This window comes from Suricata suricatta, chromosome 10 (assembly GCF_006229205.1).
Source record: "Suricata suricatta isolate VVHF042 chromosome 10, meerkat_22Aug2017_6uvM2_HiC, whole genome shotgun sequence".
NCBI classification, from domain to species: domain Eukaryota; kingdom Metazoa; phylum Chordata; class Mammalia; order Carnivora; family Herpestidae; genus Suricata; species Suricata suricatta.
In genome coordinates, this window is record NC_043709.1 from 23,951,556 (window position 1) to 23,978,796 (window position 27,241).

The 27,241-nt window shown below is 40.4% G+C and overlaps 1 protein-coding gene across 1 annotated transcript in view; it reads left to right on the forward strand.

Annotated features, from left to right (window-relative positions):
• The first annotated feature begins 515 nt into the window (after positions 1-515).
• Positions 516-27,241, forward strand: part of CCDC38 (coiled-coil domain containing 38) — a 39,560-nt gene continuing 12,834 nt past the window's right edge. The window contains 10 exon segments of the mRNA XM_029955442.1: positions 516-742; positions 6,699-6,752; positions 11,139-11,203; positions 14,310-14,473; positions 14,570-14,650; positions 17,253-17,301; positions 17,303-17,414; positions 19,216-19,305; positions 19,919-19,976; positions 27,136-27,205. Coding sequence (XP_029811302.1) covers positions 6,713-6,752; positions 11,139-11,203; positions 14,310-14,473; positions 14,570-14,650; positions 17,253-17,301; positions 17,303-17,414; positions 19,216-19,305; positions 19,919-19,976; positions 27,136-27,205 — 729 coding nt within the window. The 5' untranslated portion in view covers positions 516-742; positions 6,699-6,712.

Sequence of the window (27,241 nt, forward strand, 5' to 3'; positions counted from 1 at the left end):
GAGGAGGCGGCGGGTGGGCCTGCCGTGCCCGCGCAGGGAGGGTGGAGCCGGGGCGGGCGCTCGCAGCCACCGCCTCCCCTATCTGCCGGGGACGCGCGCCTCCCGCCACCTCCCGAGCGTCGCCGCGGCAGTGCCAGTGCCAACAACCCGAATGAGGGCTAGTAATAAATGTTGTCATGGAATCTCCTCTTTTTTGTTCGCCCTGTTATTTTCCGGGTGAATATGAAGACTATCATCCCCACTTTCCAGATTAGGAAACTGAAGCTGGGTCACCGGGAGAGAGAAAGGTGCGCTTCGTCGATCACGTGGCCAGGCGGAAGGGAGTCACTGGGGGACCAGGGCTCCCAGATGGGGCCGAATGGGGGGAAACCTCTGCCCAGGGGCAGGTGCAAAAACTAGGCACGGAGACCCGGGAGGCGCAGCGTCGGGAACCTCTACGCAGTGGGCTGGGACGCGACGGGCCGCGGGCAGAAGGCCTCTGGGCGTGGGGAGGAGGGGGCTGCGGTGGGGAGTTGCTCCAGGGTCCGCGCGGCCCAGAAGCCGGTGGCGGGCGCCGCGCACGACTTTCGGTTGGCCAACTCCGCTCTGGGATCCCCTACCAGAAAGTTCCCGAGATGAAGGGGGATCTGGGCGGGGGAGGATAGAGCCGAGACTAGAGAATCGATTGGCGTTTCTGTCCTTCGTCCCCTGACGCCTTCCTGAAGAATAGGCTGGACCGGCCCCTGGATCCAAACTCCTGGAGGTAAAAGCGGTTTCAGCTCAGTGCCCCGCTCACCCCCCATCCTCACACCCAGCTGTGTCTGGTGGGGCCTACCCTCAATTTGCCCCCAAGGTTGGAGACAGAATCAAGTTTGTTTAAGGAAGATGGTCTGAAATTCTCACCCACATCTCTTCTCACCTATCAACTGCTGTGAAAACACTGGCAGGCACTGGGTTTTGAGTTTCTTAATCATTTTATTTCGTTTATACTCTTATTTAGAAGCTACATGTTAGGCTGTGGAACCTACAAAGACAGGAGAGACATTTTCTCTGCCCAGCAAAGACTATAATCAAAAGGAAGACACTTCATAAACACGAATAACAGACCATGAAAGCAGGCAGAGGCCTGTAAGACCATAAAATGTAAAAGTAAATCAATTTAGTGTTATTTAAAAGCCATTTAAAAAACAAAGAAGAGGGGCGCCTGGGTGGCTCAGTCAGTTAAGCGTCCAGCTTCAGCTCAGGTCATGATCTCAGGCTTCTTGCGTTTGAGCCCCGCATCGGGCTCTGTGCTGACAGCTCAGAGCCTGGAGCCTGATTCAGATTCTATATCTCCCTCTCTCTCTGACCCTCCCCTCTCTCTCTGACCCTCCCCTGTTCACGCTGTGTCTCTCTGTCTCTGAAAATAAATGAAAAAAATAAAAATTAAATAAAAAATATTATTAAAAACGAAGAAGAGAAAGCAAAAAATTCTTTAGATGAACAAATACATAACAATACACTTTAGCTCATATATTGGCCATTCAAGAGAGAAATCAATAGGTAGGAAAGAGGAATTCAATAGAGAATGTGAGTAAAAGAGACCCTACAGGGAAAAAAAAAAAAAAAACCCATGTATTCCTCGTAGCTCAGACACACAATCCCAAACAGATGTGTATGTGTGTGTGTGTCTATAAACAGGTTTATAAAAATTTTTTAATGTTTTATTTTTGATAGAGCATGAAAGGGGAGGGGCAGAGAGAGAAGGAGACACAGAACCAACTGGAAGCAGGCTCCAGGCTCTGAGCTAGCTGTCAGCACAGAGCCTGACGCGGGGCTTGAACCCACAAACGTGAGATCTGACCTGAGCTGAAGTCGGAGGCTTAACCGACTGAGCCACCCAGATGCCCCTATAAACAGGTTTAAAAAAATTTTTTTTAATGTATATTTTTGAGAGAGAGACAAAGCATAAGCAGGATAGAGGCAGAGAGAGAGGGAGACACAGCATCCTAAGCAGTCTCCAGGCCCTGATCTGTCAGCATAGAGCCCAACGGGGGGCTCTAACCCACCAATCTAAGATCATGACCTGAGCCAAAGTCAGACAGCTGAATCAGATGGTTAGCTGAAGTCAGACAGTTAACCGACTGAGCCACCTGATACAGTTTTAAAGAGAAATATATAATAGAGAAATAATATAAGAGAAATAGAAATGCACAAAAGCAAACACATAAAGTCATCATTTGTAGAGAAATATTAAAATTTTATATTCTAAAATTTCTGCTAAAGATTTGAATCTGTTACATTTTGCAATTACGAGCATATTTGCAGACTTACTAAGTTGAGGTGTAAAGGAGAGGGCAGAATTATAGAAATATAGAAGGCTTTGGGGTTCAATAAACTTGTCTTAATCCTACTCTGTTACTTATGAGCTGTTTGACCTTGGGAAATGTACTTAACTTTCCTAAACCTTGTTTTCCATTTTCTCATGGGCTAATTGTTTCTATTTTATCAACTTGTTTGAGTTTTATAAAAAATGAAATGTAAAACACTTTGCCCAGTGCTTAGCTCAAATTATAGGTGTTCTTAGACTACTACTACTACTGTTAGTTCATTTTAATCCTGTTATTTGTTTAATGGGTCAATTAAGTTAAAGATTTCAACCACTAGATCCCCTGCTGAGTTCACTATGAACTTAAAGCTTACAAATTTGGAGGGGGGGGTGAGTCTAAAAGTCATAGTCATTCTTTTCATGCGGATTTTTATTTGTGGGTGAACTGAGTGCATCGATTACAGTCCAGATATACAGTATTGCATCAAAAGCCCCTGCAGACAAGCAAGATGGATAAGAGTGGACGTCTCTCCTGCTGGGTCATTGTTAAATAATCACAGACACTATCCTTCATAATAACCTACATTCCTATAGCATTTCTTAGTTTACACAGTATTTTTCCATCATTTTACTCACACTGGCTGACTCCTACTCCTGTACTCTTTCTTCCCCTTGACCCCCAGTTATTTTTTTCAGTTTGCAAAAGGGGCAGTCGGAAATGTCAATAGAAAAGCCCACACTAAATATGCCAGCAAGGCCTTAAAGGTCAGGCCGAAGGTGATTGTCTCATCACTGTGCTCTGCCTCTTATCTAATCAAGGGAGGCAGGACGTTACACAGGCCAAGGACCTAGTGGCTTTTGGCTCTCGGGTAAACAAAAAATCGCTAGCTCTGGTCTCTCCACACCATCCAAGGACACAGTTCACAGCCCTTTCTCCGAGTATTTGTCCGAGTGGGTGGGAAGGAGGTGGGGGAAAAAAAACTGGAAAGGCAGTGAGTATGAATCTAAAATTTTGTTTGCATATGGGAGATAAACAAAGCTTTTTATCTCCTATGGACAGACTCTGGAAATCCTTTTTCACTGAGTTGTAGAGAGTTGAGAAAATCAAACACAAACTGCTTTTAGTATCTGGTAGATACTCTTATTGTACCTTTTATTTGGAGCTGGTTTCAGACTTTAGGGTTAGGCATTACAAAACCCCATTCCTATTTTCCCACTTCGATAAAGCTTGGAATGTTCAGAACATGCACAAAGGTGAGTCAGTTCCCCAAACCTGCACCGATATTGCTGGTAGATTCCTCTCAAATGAACTGGTTTCAGGAATTTTAGTTCGGGGTTTTTTATGAAAATTGGTTATCAGTTTTCTCTCCTATTCTTGTCAAATGCTGGCACTTATTCACAAGACAGAGCGGACCAGAATGAGGAAAGATCTGGATTTCTACCTTGAAGAAATTATGGGTGATTATTTCCCTATCAGCCCACCATGAGTAGGCACACTACGTACATTACCTGTGTTTGAAAATTGCAACAAGCCTGTAAAGGTATTAGTATCCATATCTGATGGAAGAAGAGCCCGATGGAAGGTGCATTGAGTTTAATCAGATGGACCTAACAAGAAAGCACTGATAAAAGGCAGAGGCAGGATTTAAACCTGCCTGCCAAAAAAAAATTTTCAGGGGCGCCTGGGTGGCTCAGTTGGTTAAGTATTAAACTTCAGCTCAGGTCATGATCTCACGGTTCATGAGTTCAAGCCCTGCATCAGGCTGTCCGCTACCAATGCAGAACCTGTTTTGGATTCTCTGTCTCCCTCTCTGTCTCTGCCCTTTCCTCATTTGTGCTCACTCTCTCTCTTAAAACTAAGTAAACATTAAAAAAAAAAAACTTCAGTAATTCGAAAAGTATAGTATCAATGATGTAGATTTTTGTTAACCTTTATTACAAGCTTTAACATGATATTTCTTTTCATTTTTTTTTGTTTTTATAATCACTGAAAGTAAAATCACATTCTAATTAGCAAATATTAGCACAAAATTGCTCCCACTTACTGAGTTTGGTCTGCACACGAGGCACCCTGCTTGCTTGTTCATATACATTGCATCCTCATGAAAGCTTTAAGGGATGAAATTATATTCCCATTTTATGGAATAGGAACCTCAGGCTCAGAGATGTTAAATAATTAAATGTAGGTTCCATGAAGAAAATGTGTTTTTTTTCTGTTGTTGTTGTTGTTGTTTTTAAATTGTCCTGTCTCTGGCACCCGAACAATGCCTGGCACATAGTCGGTACTCAAGAAATATTTTTTGAATGTTAAATGATCTTGCTTACACTCTGTAAATGTCAAACCAACAGACTCTCCATTCCAAAGTCTGGATCTTTAATGACCCACAATAAACGCTTCTGGGACTCTTAGCTCTTCAAGGTGGCTCTTTGAGAGAACGGGGCAAATTTTTTTTAATGTTTGTTTTTGACAGAGAGAGAGAGAGAGAGAGAGAGAGAGACAGCATGAGTGGGGAAGGGGCAGAGAGAGGAGACACAGGATCAGAAACAGGCTCCAGGCTCTGAGCTGTCAGCACAGAGCCTGATGTGGGGCTTGAACTCATGAACTGTGAGATCACGACCTGAGCCAAAGTGGGCACTGAACCGACTGAGCCACCCAGGTGTGTCCTGAGGCAAAGTTTAAACAGGGAGCCGGAGGCACCAGGGTGGCTCAGTTGGTTAAGCATCTGAATCTTGATTTCAGTTCAGGTCATGATCTCACTATTTGTGGGTTCCAGCTAGAGCCCCGAGTAGGGCTCTGTGCTGACAGCTTGGAGCCGCCTTGGGATTCTCTCTCTGCCTCTCTGTCTCTCTGCCCCTCCCCTTACCCTCCCTATCTCTCTCAAAATAAATAAATAAACATTTTAAAATAAATAAATAAATAAGCAACCTGAAACAGGATTTTTGTTCCTGTCATGGGCACACTTTTTGTATCAAATACTAAACATCCTTTTTCTTCCCTAATGAAAATATCATTGATACTTTTTTCATTGTAAAAATTACACAAACTCATTGAGAAATAATAACACAAGAAAGTACAAAAATTCAAGACCGGGGTTAGGGTGAAGCAAGTCAAACATTTGCCTTTGGTGCAAAACCTAAAGAGGAGAACAAAAGCAAACATTTTTTTTTTTGAGAGAGAGAGAGAGCATGCACGTGTGTGAGCAGGGGAGGGGCAGAGAAAGGGGAAGACAGAGAAGTCCAAGCAGCATGGACAAAACCAAACATTTTAATTCACTATTTTTTAAAATAAAAATGAATGCAAAAAGTTTCACAATGAACAAAATGTCAAAAAATGTAAATACAGACAAGATCTGTGGGCCAGGACACAGGTGTGACAAGTGAGGCACTCACTCACAGGGTCACTCGAGTTCACAGTCAAATTCTGTCTGTATTTAAAGCTTTAAAGGAGCATCTGGGTGGCTCAGTCGGTTAAACAGCTGACGTCAGCTCAGGTGATGATCTCGTGGTCTGTGAGTTCAAGGCCCATGATGGGCTCCGTGCAGAGAGCCTAGAACCTGCTTCAGATTCTGTGTCTCCCTCTCTCTAGCTCTCCCTGCTTATTCTCTTTCTCTCACAAAAATAAATAGAGGTTTTAAAAAATAAAGTTTTAACATTTTGTTCACCATAATTTCTTTTCCTGAATTACCTTGGAATTTTTTTTAAAATTTGCATTAACATGTTATTTATCTTGATAACTGAGTTTGGTGGGCTACCTCCTTAATTTTCGCACCTAACCCTAATCCCACACCTGATAAAAATGAAAGGAGAGGTTGCTCCAAATCAAAGACAACCACTATTAATGTTTGGTTGAACAACTTTTCAAACATCTGATTTGGCCTATGTTTTTTAAGATCTATACAATTCTTACCTTTTTGAAATACTTTGTTTTTTACTTTTCATATATTGTTAATGGAACTAAATTGTGACTACAGCATCATTCTGAGGGGCCATAGGGCAATCCGTGTTACGGGTACCCCATGATTATTTAATCAACTCCCTGTTTATTAAAAAACATGTCAACAAATATTATTGTACATGCATTTTTGCCCACTTACCTGATTCTTTTCTTGCGATAAGTTCCTAGATTTGGAATTGCTTACTCAAAGAGTTTGTGTGTGTACTATTTTTAAATTCAATGAAAAGTATTTGGAACTACTGGTTGTTGAATTTGGCCTCTTTCTATGAGGCTTACAGATTTTTTTTTTAAGTTTTTGTTTAAATTCCAGTTAGTTAAAAAAAATCCCAGTGAGTTAACATGCAGTGTAATATTAGTTTCAGGTGTACAATGTAGTGATTCAACACTTCCATACATCACCTGGTATGCACAGGTTTACAGAATTTATTTTTAATGTATTTCCTTTTCTTTGGACAGGGTCAGGAGACAAAATGTCATCATATTTATTGCCGACATCCCCGACTCCTGGAGGTAAAGAAGGAATCTGTCAATGAGTTCTTGCACTGTGCCTGGTATCGTCAGTCTCCATGGCAGATTGGGAGGGTAGGAAAGGAGAGTGCCACAAGCCAAGCATCCTTCTATGTAAAGAGTTTAACAATGGCCTGATGAGAAGGTTCTCTTCCACTTTTTAATTCTGCAAAGACAAATCTTCACATCGGAAGGGCATTAAATGGTCATACTGAGGTAGTTTGCTAGGGAATTTCATGACATAAAACAGTTCACTCAATTCTTTGTCACAATAAAAGACATGAAAAACTACATCTTACCAAAATCTGTCTTCTCCTTCCCTTATCCAGCCTTTCTCTCCTCCTCTTGCTTCTTGACAAGTATACAAGGAATTCACATTTCTTGGCATAGAAGAATAACTTCTTTTTCACTTACAAATTTGACAAAGATTTTAAAATTGGGTAACACCAAGAGGATGTTGCAGGTAACAGGCCCTCCATAGGCATTTTCCATGAGCAAGGGGAAAGTCTTACAATGGATTCTCCCTCAGAAACTCCCAAAGAAAATCAAACTAATGCCTTCATTTCAGACTTCTGGCCTCCAGAACTGGGAGAGAATAAGTGCCATGCAGTGGGCAGCCTCACTTTGGTTTTACTCTCAAAGGGCAACACCTCTCGACCACATCCCTGGGGAGCGATGAGGCACTGGATCCGGCCTTGAGGGAACACTCGTGCTTCCAGGAGGGCTTTATCATATGTGGTCTCTTTGTCAAAACCCTTCCGGATAGCTAGAAGAACCAAAATGGGAAGCCCACTACAACCACCTATTTAGGCTTGGAAGAATAAAATCGCACCAAGTCAGCCAGATAGTATGTTACAGCAGCCTAAGGTGGTAAGCATGACTATAATATTTAGTAAAAGGACAGTATAAGATTTTTTTTAATCTAAAAAAGCCAAACTCATAGAAACAAAGTGGACTGGTTATTGCCAAGGACTGGGGAGTGGGGAAGATGGCAAGATGTTGATTAAAGGGTACAAATCTCCATTTATAAGATAGATAAGTTCTGAGGATCTGATGTATAGCAGGGGGACTACAGTTAACAATACTGTACCATATACTTTAAAGTTGCCAAGAGTAGATTTTAAATGTTCTCATCACCACCACCACCACAACAAAATAGTAGTAATGTAAGGTGAAAAATGTGTTAACTAATCTATTTGTGGCAATCAATTTACAATATGTGTATCAAATCATCATGTTCTACATTTTAAACTTACACGATGCCAATTATATCTCAATACAGCTAGAAAAAAAGTACCTGTTCCTACATACTCCTGCATTTCTCTTTAAATTCTAGATTTAGTATTTATCAGCTTCTGTATACATTTAGCCTACACAGAATTTGTCCCCCAAATTGCTGATTTAAAAAATCATTTCCGGGACACCTGGGCGGCTCAGTCAGTTAAGCATCTGACTTCAGCACATGTCATGATCTCACGGTTCGTGGGTTCGAGCCCACATGGGCTCTGTGCTGACAGCTCAGAGCCTGGAGCCTGCTTCCAATTCTGTGTCTCCCTCTCTCTCTGCCCCTCCCCTGCTCATGCTCTGTCTCTCTCTGTCTCTCAAAAATAAATAAATGTTAAAAAAATAAATAAATAAAAGAAAAAATCATTTCCTTTCCTGTGATCTGTGCTCTGTGAGGACAAAAGGAAAAGATAATAAGTGTCATACATTATTGGAATGTTCCTAATAAATTCTATTGGTGAAAAAAAGAAGGTAGTATAAGATTTTTTTATATTGAAATTCATTCCAATTCATCTGACCCATCACAAGTAACCAAATAAAAGCTACAGTAAGCACTTTCATGCTTTTTTCCTATTAAAAATGTTTTTTAAATAAATTGAACCTGAATCTAATCAAGTGAATATGGGAGGTTGCGCACATGTTACATAATACCATGAGGATGCAATCTCATTATAAAGAAATTCGACAGGGAAATTTATCTGGTTTCTTAAACCAGTAAATGACGTGGAATAACGGTAATGTGTATGGAGAGGTGGGGATGGCAGTTACCGATTTTAAAAAGTTGACTTTAGGAGTTATACCAACCAAATTGATCTTTGTTTAGATTTTAATTTTTTTAATTCTAAAATGTTATTTTTGAGACAGCTGGGGAAATTGGAGTAGGTAAATATGATACTAAGGAATTGTTAATTTTGTTTGGGATGATAGCTGTATTTTGGCTGTGTTTTAAAACTTTTTTTTATCTGATGGAGTTACATACTAAAGTATTTATGGATTAAATGGTAACAATGGCTTGGGTTTGTTTTAAAATTTTCCAGTGAGGGGGAAAGTGAAGGATGGCAATAGAAGAAATAAGATGAGTAAAATGTTGATCGTGTACCTAGGTGATAGGTACATGGCAGTTCATTTTATGACTCCAATTTCATGAATGTTGAGGATTTTTTAATAATCTATGCCTTAAAGAAAACCGTGTTATAACTGGGTGCCTATTATTTTCACCTGTGTTACTTTACTTAATCCTCAACAAAATGCTGTTAGATATTTTTACCTCCTCTCCTCCTCTGATGAAAATGACCCGGTGAGGTTGAATCATTAATTCAAGGTCACTAGGTGGAACAGAACTCAAACCAATGTCTGACTTTAAGTCTTGTTGTTTGTTACTGTAATCACAGAACTATTTATTAATGATTATGATAATCATTATTGCTATTATTATTGATCTGGGAAAATTAAGTGATTACTCATTCTAATTGCATTTTTAATAATAACTAATGATTAAGAAGTTATGTGCATGTTGTAAGGCAACACTACTATGAGGTAGAAATAATAGTAATGGCTAATTTATGCTGTGATCATAAACCATTCCTAAATTTCAGTGAGTTACAACAACAGAGGTTTATTTCTCATTCGCCTTTCAACTTTGGTGCTTTTCACTGGGTCCTGCACTGAAGAAACAACACTTGTCTGATGTGTTGCAGGAGTTACGGCAGAAGGAGACGAGAGAACCAGGTGGTTCTTAAAACTTCTGCTTGGAAGCAACACAAATCACTTCCATTCATATTGCCTGAGCCAAATCAAGTCAATGGTCAAACGTGATACGGGGTGGGTGGAAGGGGTGGGGGAGACAATTTTATAGAGAGGGGCAGAACATAGTTTGGAACAATAATATAATTTACCACAATCAGTATCCTCATTTTTGCAGGTGGAAAAAAACTGAGGCTTGGAGAGGGTGACTAACTGACTCACATCCTCACAGCTAGAAAGAGGGGGAGGCAGAATACAACCCAAGACTGTGGGCTCCCTAGTGCAGTACAGGCTCACTGGGCATTTGGGAAGCAGGACTTTTTGGAGCGGCTGCGTGGTGCAGTCGGTTAAGTGTCTGACTCTTGGCTTTGGCTCAGGTTATGATCTCATGATTCGTGGGTTTGAGCCCTGTGGAATTCTCTCTCTCTCCCTCTCTGCCCTCCCCAGCTCATGCTCAAAAATAAACAAACTTTAAAAACAAACAGAAAAACAGTATTTTCTTTCTACTTCTATTTACATGTCAATCAAGAGACTTTGTTCTACACCACCTTCTGGTAGTTCTTCACGAAGTGAACATTATTGAAATGCAGCCTATGTATACTTTTTCCAGAACGAAGAAACCTTGAAAGGAAACATTTTTTTGATTGCTAGATGGTAAAGGTAGTCATCTTTTTCTTTCCTGCCATAAATTTGTTTGTGATCCCCAAAAACATTTTGGTAAAGGACTTCAGTTTTATATCTAGATTGGCCAAAACACTAAGATTTAAAACAGCTCAGTCTTCTTTAGCACGGGCTGAGGAGTCAAATGCCCCTCCCCCCATGTTAGCGCTATTATATCCGGCAAGCATCTTGACATCTCTGAACTCACATACAGGATGGAGATAAAAATATGCAATTAATTGTTAAAATTAATCTATAAAATCTATATAAATAAAATAGTCTAAAATATTTAAAGTGCTAAGGAGCACCTGTGTGGCTCAGTTGGTTAAATGTCCAACTCTTGATTTCGGTTCAGGTCATGGTCTCACTGACAGTGAGAAGCCTGCTTGGGATTCTCTCTCTCTTCCTCTCTGCCCCTCCCCTACTCACACATACTGTCTCTCTCTCTCTCTCTCAAAATAAATAAACATTAAAAAAATAAAATGTCTAATAAAGTTCTTGGAATATGATGGACATAAAATAAATGGTAGTTACTATTATGGAATTGGTTTTTGAGTGATTAGGAAAAAAGTTTGTTGAAGGTATAGTGGTTTGTAAGTCAGATACACACTGTATACAGTGATTTAATTACATGGCTTTTGTTTTATACAGGCTTTTGAAGGATAACGAATTAAACCTAAGTCTATTTCATTTTCTTTGAAGGTGCAGACACAAAAAGGACAGCTCGTGAATTTATTAAAGACCAGAGAGAAATGTTTCTGCTGGAGGTAGTAAAACTAATTTCTTTCTTCCTTCCTTTAGTCAAATAGAAGACTTCTTGCATAGAATTGCCAAATTTTCACCTTGACATTTTATTTTTCCACTAGTCTCCAGACCTGTTGCCCCTCCTATCTTTTCCTAAACAACTCCAGTTGGGCTTTTGTCCTCATCAGTCCACCAAAACTACTTTGTCAAGGTTACCAGTGACCTTCCCATTGCCAAGTTCAATTTGTCATATCACAGTCTTCCTTTTACTTCCCTGTCAGCAGCACTTAGGTCATTTGGTCATTTCTTCTTTCTCGAAATACTTTCTTTGGCTGGTTTCCAGGACCCACTGTCTCTTGCCTCTTCCTCATCTCTGGCTGCTCACTCCTTCAGTTTTCTTTTCCTGGTCCTCTTTGCCCTGATCTCCAAATGCCCTGGGGCTCACTCCTCACCCTGTGCCCTATCTACACCCCTCTGGGCCGATGGCTTTAAACAACATGCACATGTATTTCTCTACCCAGTCCTCTTCCCTGAACTCCAGATTTACAGAGGCCACTAACTGTAGTTCTTAACATCTCCATTTAGATGCCCAACAGGCACTTCAGACTTCACATTTCCAAAATTTTGTCCCTTCTATACTCTACTCGTGAAAATCCACATCTCATGTAGTGCTCCCATTGCAGTGAGTAGTAATTTTATTTTCCCAGTTGCTTAGGACAAAAATATGGAAGCTATTCCCAACTCTCCTTCTTACAACCCACATCCAAATACACTTGCAAATATATGTTCCCAAGACATCCATAATCACACTACTTTTCATGACCTCCCCTGCGGCCACTGTAGTCCCCATCACTGGTATCTCTTGCGCAGATTACAGTTATAACCTCTGAACGCTTGTCTCCTGCTTCTGCTTTTGCTTCCTACAGTCTGTTCTCCAGTGGTAGGAGACTGTTCTCCACGCATGCCCCTCCTCTGCTGAAGACCTTTAGTGACTTGTCTGTCCCTGGCTAGCTCTCTCTCACTCTGACCTCATTCCCATCACTCCCCACCTTGCTCACTCTCTTCTAACTACACTGGTCTCCTTGCTGTTCTTAGGACACACAATTTTGCTCTTGCCTCAGGGCCTTTGCACTGGAGGCTCTTCCTTCTGGGAGGAATATTTTCTGCCTCAGATATTCCCATGATTTGCTCCCTATTTCCTTCCAGTTTCTGTTTATTTTTCACCAAATCGTGGAGACATTTCTTGGCTCTGTGTAATGGCAACCCTCTGCCTTTGCCCCCGTTGCCTACTGGACCTGTTACTCCCCTGTAATAGACTCCCCGCTCCACTGGAATGTATATCCCATAAAAGCAAATCTGTTTATTTTGTTCATTGTTCTGTTAGTATCCCTTATAACAGTCCTGGCATACAGTAGGCACTCAATAAATACTTGTCAAATCAAGTAATGAATGAAATTGTTTTTTTTTTAAGTATTTCTTTTATTTTGTTTTTTTTTTTTTTTAATGTCTTTTATTTATTTTTGAGGGACAGAGAGAGACAGCGCGAGCAGGGGAGGGTCAGAGAGAGAGGGAGACACAGAATCCGAAGCAAGCTCCAGGCCCTGAGCTAGCCGTCAGCACAGAGCCCGACTCGGGGCTCAAACCCACAACCGTGAGATCATGACCTGAGCTGAAGCGGGCCGCTCAACCGACTGAGCTACCCAGGCGCCCCTATTTTGTTTTTTTTAATAGTATTTATTTTTAGACAGAGATAACGTGTGAGTGGGGGAGGGACAGAGAGAGGGGGAGACAGAATCTGAACCAGGCTCCAAGCTGTTAGCACAAAGCCCTATTTTGGGCTAGAACCCACGAACTGTGAGATCATGACCTGAGTGGAAGTCAGACACTTAACCGATTGAGCCACCCAGGTGCCCCTGAATGAAATTTGTTTTGATATAAATTTGGGGTATTTAATTATTGATATTTCTTTAAAATCTTCTCATTTAAATATTTTAAATTTATTTATATTATGTGACTTTATTATTTCTTTTTCATGCATGACATTAAAAACCCAAGTGAATTCTTACATTCTAAGAATGTACTAAAAAAATAAAACCCAAACGTCAAAGTTTATTCTGGGATCTAAACAAGGCTCTCAGAGGCTGATTAAACCTCTACCCTCCCAGAGCGCAGAGAAATGTGTTATAGAATCTAATTCTCTCCTGCTACTTCCTAATGGAGGACGCTTTGTGACTGCAGACAGCACAGTTTCCCAATGCCCAGAAATACTGGAGGGATATTGTGAATAATACCACGTGGACCTGCTTTTGGAGGGATATGTATAGCTTTTTTCATTTTTATTTTTTTTTAGCATAGAGCCTGAGGGAATATGTAGCTATTTTTGATTTATGGAGCACAGCCATTTTGGAACAACACTGAGTTCTTCATAAAAGTGAAAGAGAGGAAGCAGTCTCCATTCTAGTGATCCTCAAATAAACTCCCTCATGAAATAAAGGCTATACTCTCAAGACTTGGCATCCTTCTATTTCTTTTCAAATGTTTTATTTTTATTTTTGAGAGGGAAAGAGCATGAGTGGGGGAGGGGCAGTGAGAGAGAGGGACAGAGGACCTGAAGTGGGCTCTGTGCTGACAGCAGTAAGCCAATGTGGGGCTCGAACTCAGGAAGCTCGAGATCATGACCTGAGCTAAAGTTGGACCCTCAACAACAGTCGCTCAGAAGCCCCCATGCTTCTGTTTCTAATACAAGTGATCATATAGTATGCAATTTATTTTACCCTTCATTATGAGACTATTGAAATGTACTAGCAATGGGGGCAGGGGGTGTACCTGGGTGGCTCAGTCGTTAAGTGGTTAATCATCTGATGCTTGGTTTCAGCTCAGGTCATGATCTGATGGTTCATGAGTTCAAGCCCCACATCGGGCTCTGCACTGATGATGCACAGCCTGCTTGGGATTCTGTCTCTCTTTTTCATTCTCTGCCCTTCTCCCTCTCACATTCTCTCTCGCTCTCGCTCTCGCTCTCTCAAAATAAATAAATAAATTTAACAAGAAAATGACTTTAAAAGAAATTTACTAGCAAAGAACTAGAAACGTGGAATAATGTTGCACTTCTGTTTTCAACATTTCTAGTATGCTCTCTCAACCAAATGAAATACAATTAAAAAGTTTGAAAACCGCATAGCAGTGAAGGAACAGCAACTCATAAAAGCAGAAAAAAAACTCCCAGAAGATGTCATGGCCTTTGAAGAGTTCCTTCAAGAAACTGACCAAAAGTCTGTAGATGCCCTAAAAATGTTTGTGTTTTCATCTACCCAAATTGCCTTTTTATCCCCTTTCTTTTTAGTTTCTCAGAACACAACACAAACTAACAAATCTCTGTTACTTTTCAGTGCAGCACGGGAAACTATAAACAAACTCCAAATAACTGCAGAGCTAAAGAAAGTGAATATGGAGGTGCAGGCAGTGAAAAGGCCAGCCCAGGGCGCCCTCTTTTCCTTCTCAAATATCCATGCCCCATTGAAACCGACTAGCAGGACCTAGGTGGGAATATTCCTTATCAATTGATGATTCCATAAGAATGACTTCATTTTAAAATAAGTAACGTGTTGATAGGATCGTCTGTCTCTGTCTGGCTATCAGAGTACAGTGACCTCTGGTTGAAAAGTTTCCTCTAACTTGTCAATATAAAAGCCTAGAAATTGGTTGAAAAGAAGCAAGCCAACATTAAAAGTAAACCATAAATTATTTTCTCAGTGCTCTCTTTCATTTATTCTAAAGCATATTTCTTCCCACATTTTAACATCTCTGCAATTGGGGTTCAATTTTACAACCATCTTAAAACTATAATTGGCAATATTTTTTATATTTATACTTGTGCTTAATTGAACCTAGAATTGATATTAAAAACTGGGATCTATAATGACAAAAATTACAGGAAGGGGAAGTTGGAATAAAATTATTATACCACCTCCCATACCCTTTTTTTATTTTCAAGCCCAGATGTTTTCTTCTGTGGTCAAGTGTATCTCATTTGATCTAATTTTAAATATCTAAAGAAAGTTCCTTCTATCATCATTCTTGGACAGTAATTTCATGACCCAGGAGACACTAGCCTTTGTATCAAGTCATGCTAAAACTTTTGGCGGGGGGAGGGGGGGGATTTGATCCTTAACTTTCCTCTAAAATAATGTCATAGACTTTTCAGAAAAAAGGACAACAGCTTCTCTAAAATATAGTAAGTGAACTGGATGGTAGTTTCTTTGAAACCAATTGTTACTAACAGAATGTGTGTTTTCAAACACATTCTGGCTACGGAAGCCTCTTCTATTTTAGAAGCCTAAAATTGAAGGCATTCCAAGGTGGAGAATTCCCTTCCATCCTTCACTCCATCATGTAATGAGGAGATTCTGTTCTATTTATAGAACCAGAGTAGCAGCCTCTATGTTTGCAGAGTACTGCATTTTTGCACAACGGCCATCCTGCAAATGGCCTTGTTGAAAAGAACTTGCTTATTGTTTACATGTCTCGTCATCCCAGAAAGGTAAAAAAAAGGCAATGAAAAATAAGCTGGTAACAGCACAAAGGATGTAGGCAACTGCTATTTATTTCCTTTTTTTCTTTATTTATTTTGAGAGAGAGCAAGCATGTGAGTGGAGGGAGGGGCAGAGAGAGAGAAAGGGAGAGAGTGAATCCCAAGCAGGCTCCACACTCAGCAGAGTCTGATGCAGGGCTTGATCCCACAACCCTGGGATCATGACCTGAGCCAGTATCAAGAGTCAGATGCTCAACCAACTGAGTCACCCACATGCCTCTCCTTTATCTCTCTTTATTGGCTTGAGATGCCCCAGGAAGTTCCTTCACTGCAGGTAGGACTGGAAATCTGCTCACAAAGGGAAAGGGAGGCTTGTTCGGAGGCTTGTTTGCTTGGAAGCTGTGCAATTCCAGCCATTTGAATCTGGTTTCTTGCAGCACATCTGGAAGGCTTTCAGACTAAAAATAAAGTGGTGGTAGAATAAAGGGCTCCCAACATCTCTCATCTGGTAGTATGTGAGCCAGCCATTTGCTGACTCTTGAATATCAGTCTCACGTCAGGGCTTAAGGAGGGCACTGACTGAAAGAAGCACTGAAGCTGAGGATATTGATACTGGAGTAATACTGATAAGGATATTGAAGACGGGAAGCCTGGAGGGATAACCAAGGAGCTCCCTTTCATGACAGCCTTCACTGTTAGTTTCAACATTCCTTGAGAGTCCACTTTGTACCATGATTATGGGACAGCAATCTGAGGGGACAGGCTTTCAGTCCAAGTCACCGGGTTCTGTTGGGGAGAGCTTGGGCATCTGAGTCAGTCAGACCCAGATCTGAGCACTGGTTCTGCTGTTTACTAGACAGATGGCTTTGCAGGTCATTCATTTGTTCTTCCAAAAGTTGGAATGACACCTGTTTTAAAGCGCTGCAGTGTGTCCTGCATACTGCCCACTTCGTAGTAGGTGCTACTGAGTGTTCATTCTCTTTCTTCTTCTTACGTAAGTGTCATCTTTTGTCAGTTTTTCCCTATGTCTAAAATTTAATACATTTCCCTCAGAAATAAATAAGTAGAGTAAAAGTATAATCAGTCTGTGAGTGCATATCCTTGGCATATTTTAGTCAAAGAGCATGCCTCCCTGGTTTTTTCTTCTCATAACCATACTCATAATTTTTATTAAATAAATTATTATTCAGATATATAATCAAGGGAACAAATCTTGTAAAACCTTTTTTTAGAAAGTGAACATGCTGGGGAGCCTGGGTGGCTCAGTTGGTTAAGCCTCTAGTTTCGGCTCCCGTCAAATCTCACGTTCGTGGGTTCAAGCCCCGCATCAGGCTCTGTGCTGACAGCTAGCTCAGAGCCTGGAGCCTGTTTTGGATTCTGTGTCTCCTTCTCTCTCTGCCCCTCCCCCTTTCATGCTCTGTCTCTCTCTGTATCAAAAATAAATAAAACACTAAAAAAATTTTTTTTAAATAAAATTAAAAATGAACATGCTTTCACTTTCAATGGATATTTTTAATGATACCTTTGTTTCTTTTGAGTAGTGAGATCGCAAAAACAAAAGTCCTCCTTAGAAAATACGTGAAATATGGATTTTTTTCTGCTGAAATTGTCTCCAAAACACTGGCAAATCCAGCAAGCACAGAAAAGGGCACAGAAGACAAAGAGTAGAGAAAGTATGAATGTCACTCTTCCAATATTAACAAGTGAGTCACATATTCTTAATTACAATGAGTAAATATCTCTATTCTCAAATATTCTGTTTCAATATTTGTTTGTTCTTTCTTAGTCAAAATTTCCATTTTAAGCAGAACCGGAACAAGGATTCCCACTATCTCTGATATTATAAATTATTAATTTAGAAACTCGAGTTAATTTCAGATGTAAAGCAATACAAAGAAGAAATAGAATGAAGAAATAGAAAATATATTATTTGCAGATGATGTGATAGCATGCCTAGAACCCCCCTCACCATCCCATATAAAATCTGAACAACTATTTGATTTTATTAAAGGGTTCTGCAGAGTAAATGGACACAAACTCAATTACCCTTTAATAACCTCATATATTAGAAGACTAGCTTTATTAATTAGAAAGTATACAAGAAAATCAAATTCAAGAAGGCAACAATAACCTTAATTGTGTGACCTGGAGATTTGACAAAAAAAAGAACCATGTCATGTTTTTATAGATGAAGGTTGATATTGTAAAGCTGTCAATTTTTCTTAAATTAATGTATCTGTTTTGTGGAATTATAATAAAAATGTTATCAAAAATTTGCCAGGAAATTGAATGTTGGTTAGAAAGAAATTTGCACAATGATTCTGAGGTCCATCCAGAAAGAAAAATATTTCAATAGTAAAAAGATAAAAGGTGTTACTAACCTTTTTAGGCATTACATAATAACACAAAGTCTCTGAAATTAACACAGCATGGTGCTGGTATTAGAAAGTTAGCTCAATGGACCCGAATTAGATCTATTACATATAAGAATTAAGTAGGTGATCAAAATAGGGTCACAAATCACAGAGGAAAACTACCACTTCCAGCAATTTGGGATAACAAGGACTTACCCTCCTGCCTAAAAAACCCTGAAAAATATATGAAGCAACAGGTTTCAGGCATTAGGCATGAAGGAGAGAAGCAAGGAGAGAAGGTGATCCATGAGAGAGGGGAGACAAATGAGATGGGCCGCATGATGGCCTCAGCTTACAGCCTGGGGAGCATTTCCAGGATGCAGCATAGGGAGGAGGAGCCAGCCGTCCCTACAAATTGAAAAGACAGACCTACGGTCCAGGGAGGCTGGAGTTCCCAGAGAGGAGTGCTGGAGAGGGGAGAGCTAGAGAGTTCTCTGCAGAGTTTTCGGCTGAGAGCTGATCTGGAGACTCTGGGGTAAGAGCATTTACCCAAAAGAACTCAGTAAACTACAAATCAGGGGAAAGTCTTTCCAGAGAGCTGACTGTTACACATTTACCAGCACACCAGGGATGGCTTCCCTGCTCAGCTCCGTGTCTCTCCCCGTGGTGTGATGACCTTAGATCGTCTGTGTAGAGTACCGAGCACAGCGATGGCACTTGGTTAAACTCAGTACACAGTGTTTGACAAGACATAAAACAAAAAGAAAGGAAAGCCGGGAAGTATTTGCATCTAGGCAGCTTAAAATTCAGTGCTCCTAGATTTGTCCTCTACCTGGAAGATGCTCAGAAACCAGCAAGTCCCTCAGTCCAGAGTGATTGGCTGACACTGGGATTACAGAGATTATGACAAACCGATGCAGAGATCACTCTGCAGAGAGACCTCCTCATACCCTCTAGGTCCGTTCCCATCCATTCTGCCTGTTCCAGAGACCAGCCTTTACCGTCTGCATCATCCATTTGCTTGCGACAATGCTCCCGTCTTCTATTTCTGTCCCTGTTTTCCCGTAATTCTACCTTCAGCATGAGACAAACTTCTCATTCTCAGAAGTGTTTCCCCCCTTTCTCTCTCCCATTTGTTTTCCATTTCTAGAATTAAACACAAGGAAAAAAGAGGGCAATACTGAGGATTCCAGGAAGACATCCTTTTCAGACGACTATTCTATGGGAAGAGTTAGCCAAGGTAACACTAGACACTTGAGACTTTACTTACAAAGTAAAATCCAGGACCTATAAGCTAACCTCGAAAACAGAAGGTGGTGTCCACATCACCTGTAATCCTGATGAGCTAGGAGTCCCATTTCTTTCTCTCTGACATTACTATAAAACTTGGAGAGGTAGATGAGTGGACAGGACACGCAGAGAAATCAAGTGCAAAGGACCTGATACAAGTGCTCATCATTTGTACTTTACCTTGATTTTTAAAAATCTGTAATTATATAAGAAATATACATGGTTAGTTAAAAAATAGAACCATGATTTATATTTCACAATTTATGTTCCTGATTGTGACTTTCAATAGTTGTATCATGTTTTTGACAATATGTACTCTCCAACCCCTGCACCCTGCACAACCAGTGCCTTTGATTTTATTCTTAGGCTTGGAACCCCATTTCACTAGAATAAAAGAGCTCCACTTTTTATGGTTAACATAATAATAATGAGCATAATGGTCATATCCATGCAGAATAATGAGTTCTGCACTAAGTAACAGGGAATTGTTTCTAATTATGTGTTATGTCTTTTCACCTCCACCATCACCAATGACATGGACTCCCCCTGGATATTTTGAACAGGAAAACCACGCAGGAAGACCACTTCTACTCTAGAGAATAAGAAATCACCCTTATCAAAGTACAGTACACACTTGACTAACTCTTGGGAACTGTGAATGTTTTTCAGCAAATATCCCTTTTAGCCTTTCTTCAACATAAATACCACATATCCACACCCATCCTAATGGATACTGGAGGTGGTGGCTGCCATTCCTGGGTGCTCTTGCGTTGACGGGAGTTCCCACAGGGCCCCCTGCATATTTTCATGAATGCCTGCCACTGCCTTCTGCAGAAATTGCCTACCCTCTGCATCTTGGGTCTGGCCTCTCAGAACCATTGCTTAATTGTTTATTAAGCTACTCTGCCAACCCCTGTGTTGCAGTTTTACCAAGTCATTCAAAATTGCTGCAATAGGACCATAAAGCATTGTTTGTTTTGCCCCTTACTTGTTTGTTGACTCATTTATACTCATTATTTCATAAATTGCTAGTTCTCAACCCCGGCTATCCCAGGGGAGCTTTAAGAAAATATACTGATGCCCAGGATGGGTACAGTGGCACCAAGGAAAGGATCTGGGCCATAATCACCACACATGACAAAAGTCAGTGCAGACACCATATTCTGAATTCCCGGGACCCTGAAACTGCTCCACTTCCATGGCATTTAACAATCAATGTTTTTAATTAATTTTTTTATTTTGAGATTGTTGTAGATTCACAGAGTTTTAAGAAATATAGAGTGATCCATGTACCCAGAGTTTTAAGAAATATAGAGTGATCCATGTACCCGTAACCAGTTTCCCCCAATGGTAACATCTTGCAGAATTGTAATACAATATCACAACCAGGATATTGGCATTGATACAGTCAAGATGCAATCAAATACAGAACATCACCATGAGGGTTCTTCATGTTGCTTCTGAGCAGTATACCCACTTCCCTCCCTCTCCTCTCTTTAATTCCTGGCAACCACTAATCTGGTCTCTAGTGCTTCGATTTTTGTCATTTCAAGAGCATTATATAAATGCAATCATGCAGTATATAACCTTTTGGGATTGGATGCTTTACAGAGGATAATTCTCTAAAGGTTCATCCAAGCTGTTGGGTCTATCAATAGTTGGTTCCTTTTCATTGCTGAATAGTATTTACAGTTAACCCTTGAACAACATGGGTTTGAATTGGGCAGATTCCCCTACATGTGGAATTTTTTTCAATAAATATAGTACAGTACTGTACATGTATTTTCTCTTCCTTAGGATTTCTTAATGTTTTCTTTGATCTAACCTGCTTTATTGTAAGAATATAGTATTTAATATATATGACATCCAAAATGTGTTGACTGTTATTGGTAAGAATTCTGGTCAACAGTAGGCTATTAGTAGTTAAGTTTTGGGGGAACCAAAAGTTATATGTGGATTTTTGACTGCTTAGGGGGTTGGCTCCCCTGACCCCTCTGTGGTTCCAGAGTCAACTGTAGATGATATGGACACACTACAAATTATACACTCATTGAACAACATCCAGATTGTTTCTAGAATGGAGCTATAAATAATAAAATTACTATAAATATATTTGTGCAATTTTTTGTGTGCTCATAATTTCTATTTCTCTGGGATAAATGCCTAGAGTGCAACTGTTGAGTTGGATGGCAGGTGCATGCACAATTTTTAAAGAAACTGCCAATTTGTTTCCCAGAGTGGCTATACCATTTTACATTCCCACCAGCAATGAACAAGGGATCTGGTCTCTTTCCATTCTCACCAGCATTTACTGTTTTGATTTTTTTAAATTTTAGCTATTCTGATGTACATATCTTATTGTGCTTTAAAAAAAAAAAAAGCTTATTCCTGGTTATTTTTTTATGTGAGTATAGTTGACATACAATGTTACATTAGTTTCAGATGTACGATGTAGTAATTTGATGCTATGCTCATCCTAAGTGTAGTTACCATCTGTCACCATACAATACTATTATGGTATCATCAACTATATTCCTATGCTGTGCCTTTTATTCTCATGACTTATTCATTCCACAACTGGGAGTCTGTATCTCTCACTCCCCTTCACCCATCGTGCCTATCCTCCACCCCCTCCTCTCTGGCAATCATTAGTTTGTTCTGTGTATTTATAAATCTGACTCTGCTTTTTGTTTATTCATTTCCTTTTTAGAGTCCACATATGAGTGAAATCACATGCTATTCGTGTTTCTCATCTGATTTATTTCACTTACCACAATACTCTTTATGTCCATCCATGTTGTCACAAATGGCATTATCTCATCCTTTTGTGGCTGCATAATATCCCTATCTTTTGTGCTTTTTATTTGCATTTCCCTAGTAACTAATGGTGTTGAATATCATTCATGTACTTGTTTATATCTTTATTTCTTGTTTGTTGAAATTTCTGTTCATGTCTTTTGCTGGCTTTCTAACTTGATTGTCTGTTTTTGTTTCTTACTGGTGATATTTGAGAATTCTTTATATATTTCTATATTAGCCCTTTGTGAATAAGTAGCTTGCAAATATGTCCCCTCAGTCTGCAGATTTTCCTTTCATGCTCTTATCAGGGTCTTTTGTAGAGCAAAAGCTTTTTATATTGATGAAGTCCAATTTATCAAATTTTTCTAATATAGATCATGCTTTTCATGTCAGGTCTAAAACTTTTTGCCTAGTCCTAGACCCCAGTGATAATTTTTCATGTTTTCTCTGAAAAGTTTTTATAGTTTTACATTTAAGTCTGTGATCCATTTTAGTTTTTTATTTACTTATTATTATTATTATTATTTTGGTCTATGGATGTACATTACTCCAGCACCATTTGTTGAAATGGCTTCTCTACTGAATTGTTTTTGTATTTGTTCAGGTCTGTTTCTAGATTCTCTATTCTGTTCCATTGATCTATGTGGCCATCTAACACCAATACCACAATACTATAGCTATTGGTCTTGAAATAATTTAGACTGATTCTTCTTACTTTATTCCTTTTTCAAAATTTTGTTAACTATTCTAGTTCCTTTGGCTTTCCATACAAATTTTAGAATAATTTTATCTATATCTACAAAAAAGACTTGCTGGAATTATTATTAGAATTGTGTTAAAGCCTTGCTACGGGTTGAATTTTGGCTCCTTATATCTTTATAAAAGATATATTAAAGTCTAATCCATGGTACTATCTATGAATGTTACCTTATTTAGAAATAAGATCTTTTAGGTATAGTCAAATTGAAGCCAGGAAGGTGGGCCCTTAATCCAGTATGACTGGTATCCTTAAGAGACACAGAGATGCAGGGAGAATGCCATATGACAATAGGGGCAGAGATTGGAGCGGTGCCTCTACAAGCCAAGGTACACCAATGACTGCTGACCACACAAGAAGCTAAGATAAAGGCATGGAAGAGACTCCTCCCTGAAGACTTCAGGGAAAGCATGGCCCTGCTGAGCTTGATTTTGAACTTCTAGCCTCCAGAACTGTGAGAGAATAAATCTTTTTTTTTTTTTTTACATTTATTTATTATTGAGGAGCAGAGAGAGACCGAGCATGAGCATGGGAGGGGCAGAGAGAGGGGGAGACCCAGAATCCGAAGCAGGTTCCAACCTCTGAGCTGTCAGTGCAGGGCTCGATGTAGGGCTTGAACCCATAAGCGGTGAGATCATGACCTGAGTCGAAGGCAGACGCTCAACTGACTGAGCCACCCAGGTGCCCCTGAATTTCTGTTGTTTTAAGATACCTTGTCTGTGGTACTTTGTTACAGCAGCCTTAGGAAACAGATTTGAACCTGTGCATCAATTTTGGGAAAACTGACATCTTTACATTAACTCTTACAATCCATGACCATAGTATGTTTCTCCACTTATTTAGATTTAGATTTTTGTTCATCAGCTTTTCATAGTTTTCAGCATACAGGCCCTGTACAATGTTTTGTTAGATTTAAACATAATAGGTTTCCTATTTTTTTCTTTTTTAGCAATTGTAAATGACACTGTGTTTTTAATTTTAGTGTCCTTGTTTTCATTGCTAATATATAGTAATACAACTGATTGTTGTACTTTAATGTACTGATTTTGCTGAGCTCACTTATTAGTTCCAGGAATGTTGGGTTTGTTCCTCTGGGTTTTTTTTAGATTCCTTTGGATTTTCCATGTAGACCATCATGTCATCTGTAAACAGACAGTTTTATTTCTTCCTTTATGATTTGTATGTCTTTTATTTCCTTTTCTTGGCTTACTGCAGTGGGTAGAACATCCTATGTTGAATCACAGCAGTGTGAGCAGACATCTTTGCCTTGTCCAGTCTTTTAAAAAAAACTTTTTTTATTAATGCTTTTTATTTATTTTTGAGAGACAGAGAGAGACAGTGCAATCATGGGAGGGTCAGAGAGAGAGGGAAATACAGAATCTGAAGCAGGCTCCAGGCTCTGAGCTAGCTGTCAGCACAGAGTCCTACGCGGGGCTTGAACCCACAAACCATGAGATCATGACCCGAACCAAAGCCGGACACTTAACCGACTGAGCCACCCAGGCGCCCCGCCTTGTCCAGTCTTAAGAAGATTTGGGTTTTCACCATTAAGTAAAATGTTAGCTGTAGGATTTTTATATAGATAACCTATCAACTTCAGGAAATCTTATCTAGTCTAAGTACTTATTGAGTGACCTGTGGACCCAACAGTAAATAAGATGGTCTCTGCCCTCAAGAAGCTTATCGTCTAGTGAGAAAACAGACAAGGGATTAGTCAGTTACAATATAATAGGTAATACCCCTGGAAGGATAAGCTCAGAGTGCCACAGGCGTGCAAAGGAAGGACTCTGAACCCAGAGACAGGTGAGGGAGGAGGAGGGCAAGGGTGGGATAAGTGAACACCCTCCAGAACGGATGGCATCCAAGCAGAGTCTGGTGAGAGGAGGGGGAGTCAGGAAGGACAAGCTCTGGGGGAAGTAGGAGCCTTTCGGCACAGAGGTGGCAGAGCTCGGTTCTGTGGAAATGAGCCGCTCAATGGGCAGAGAAGTAGTGTATCGTGAGCAGGTAAGCAGCGTGCCCTCCTAATGAGTCTGTGATTTGTCCCAAGGGTCCTGGGGAGACACTGAGGGCTTTAAGTAAGAGTGTTAACAGAGACTCAATTGGATTTACATTTCAGCAAATTGGATGTGGGAGTATTTTAGCAAATGAAAGGGAGGGAGACAAAACTAGAGATAAGGGGGGCAGGTTAGGAGCCTGTTGTCACAATTCAGGGGAGACATAATAAACTGTGTCAATCGGAGAGTGGCAGTAGGAACACAGAAGGAAAGGCTGTGAGACACCTCAGGGAAGTGGTATTGACAGGCTTGGAAAGACGTAAGAGATTGGGGGAAGTGTGAGGAAAAGAGAGTGGTCAAAAAAGTCACAAATTTTGTCAAAGATAACTCCCAAATTTCTGGGTGGCAATGGGTGTGTAGTGTTGTCATTCAATAGTACTGGGATCACAGTAAGAGGAGCTGGCCTGGAAAGGAAGATAAGGAATGTGATTTTGGATTATCTTATTTTTAGGATTATCCGTGTAGGAGGGCCAAGTGGACACTGATGCCCACTGGAAGTTAGACATTGAAGTCTGGAGCTCAAGAAGAAGAGACAGATATGTGGGAGCCATTCGTATATCAGCAGTAGTGGAATCTGTGAGCGAGGGTGAAATAACCCCCAGAGTGGGTACAATGGGAGGGGAAGAAGGATGAGGAACCACAGACATCAAGTCAGAGAGGAAACTGAAAAGCTAACAAGAACTTCAGAGAGGCGGGAAAAGGCTAATTAGAAAATGATAGCACCGGGGAGCCTGGGGGGCTCAGTCAGTTAAGCACCTGACTTCGGCTTAGGTCATGATCTCATGGTTTGTGAGATCCCACGTCGGGCTCTGTGCTGACAGCTCACTGTTTCGGTTTCTGTGTCTCCCTCTCTTTGCCCTTCCCCCTCTTGTGCTCTGTCTCTCTCAAAAATAAAACATAAAAAAAAAAAAAGGAGGAAAAGAGAATGATACCACTGGGTGAAGAGAGGAGTTGGGCAGAACAATAGTTATCAAATTCCTTCTCAGGGGACATTTCCCAAATATTCACTTATGTGTATGGCTCTTTATCCATCTTCCCGCAGCTTAAAGGGCAGCTCCAGGTAGGTATTTTGTCCCCTCAAACTCAACATGAGCAAAGCGAATATTAATCTTTTTCTTATCTTTAAACTGTTCTCCATTTTGTTAGGGCTACTTCCATCATTCCAGGCTCACAGATTACAAATGTTGGAGTCATCTTTGTCTCTTCTTTTTTGGCCCCAGTAGCTCTTTCTTGGGTCCCCTGATTTCCTTCTAGAGTCTCCTCCCTCCCCTAACCCTTACTCACTTTCCCCTTCATCACTACCCTCTGCTTGCACGTGCTGACCACACGGATCACACCAACAGCCACCTTTCTCTCCCTAGCCCATTCCTCTTTAATTTTCCAATCATTTTCAATTTATCCTTCTTAAAGCATTTTTCCAGAGCCACTTTGCAAACAACATAATTATACTTTACGAGGTATATAATGTACCTCATGGTGCCTGGGTGGCTCAGTCAGTTAAGCGTCTGACTTCAGCTCAGGTCAGGGTCCTACAGTCCATGGGTTTCAGCCCTGCGCTGGGCTCTGTGATGACAACTCAGAGCCCGAAGCCTGCTTCAGATTCGGTGTCTCCCTCTCTCTCGACCCCTTCCCCATTCACACTCCATCTCTCTCTCTCAAAAATAAACAAACATAAAAAAAAAAGGAATGTACCTCATCGCCCATCCCATTAACGATTTCCTCAGCCTGACCAGAAAATATTTTTATAAAATCAGTTCTTCAGAAGACAAATTTTGTATTAGTCTGGAACGAGCTTTGTTTAGAGCACTAGAGCACAGGTTTAGTTTGTCAAGACTGCATTAGAAGTGACAAACACATGCAGCAATGTACATTGTCATGTGCTTTTTTATAAATAATTTTTATAGGTACACCTCAAATAATTGGTACCATACTGTTTGCCCTTCCTTGTGGTTTCACTTGTCTGCGCATGGTCAGCCTTGTCTGGGACTAAATCGGATTTCTTTTGCATACCTGTGAAGTCCATTGATTCCTGCACACAGCAGGGCCCTATAAGGCTAAGAAGGCTACTGAAAAAGAACTGTTGCAGTGAGGGCCCAAAGACAACTTAGAAATAAAAGCAAACTGTTGACTGCAAATGGCTCAGAAACCAGGCCTTTTCTTTCTTTTAGAGCTGCCCTGAAAGTATCGGTTCAGAAGGTTGTTTGGAATTCTTTTTAGATGATGATATGGACTATGATATGGTAATCAGATCATCTTTCTTGATTTGAAGATTGTGT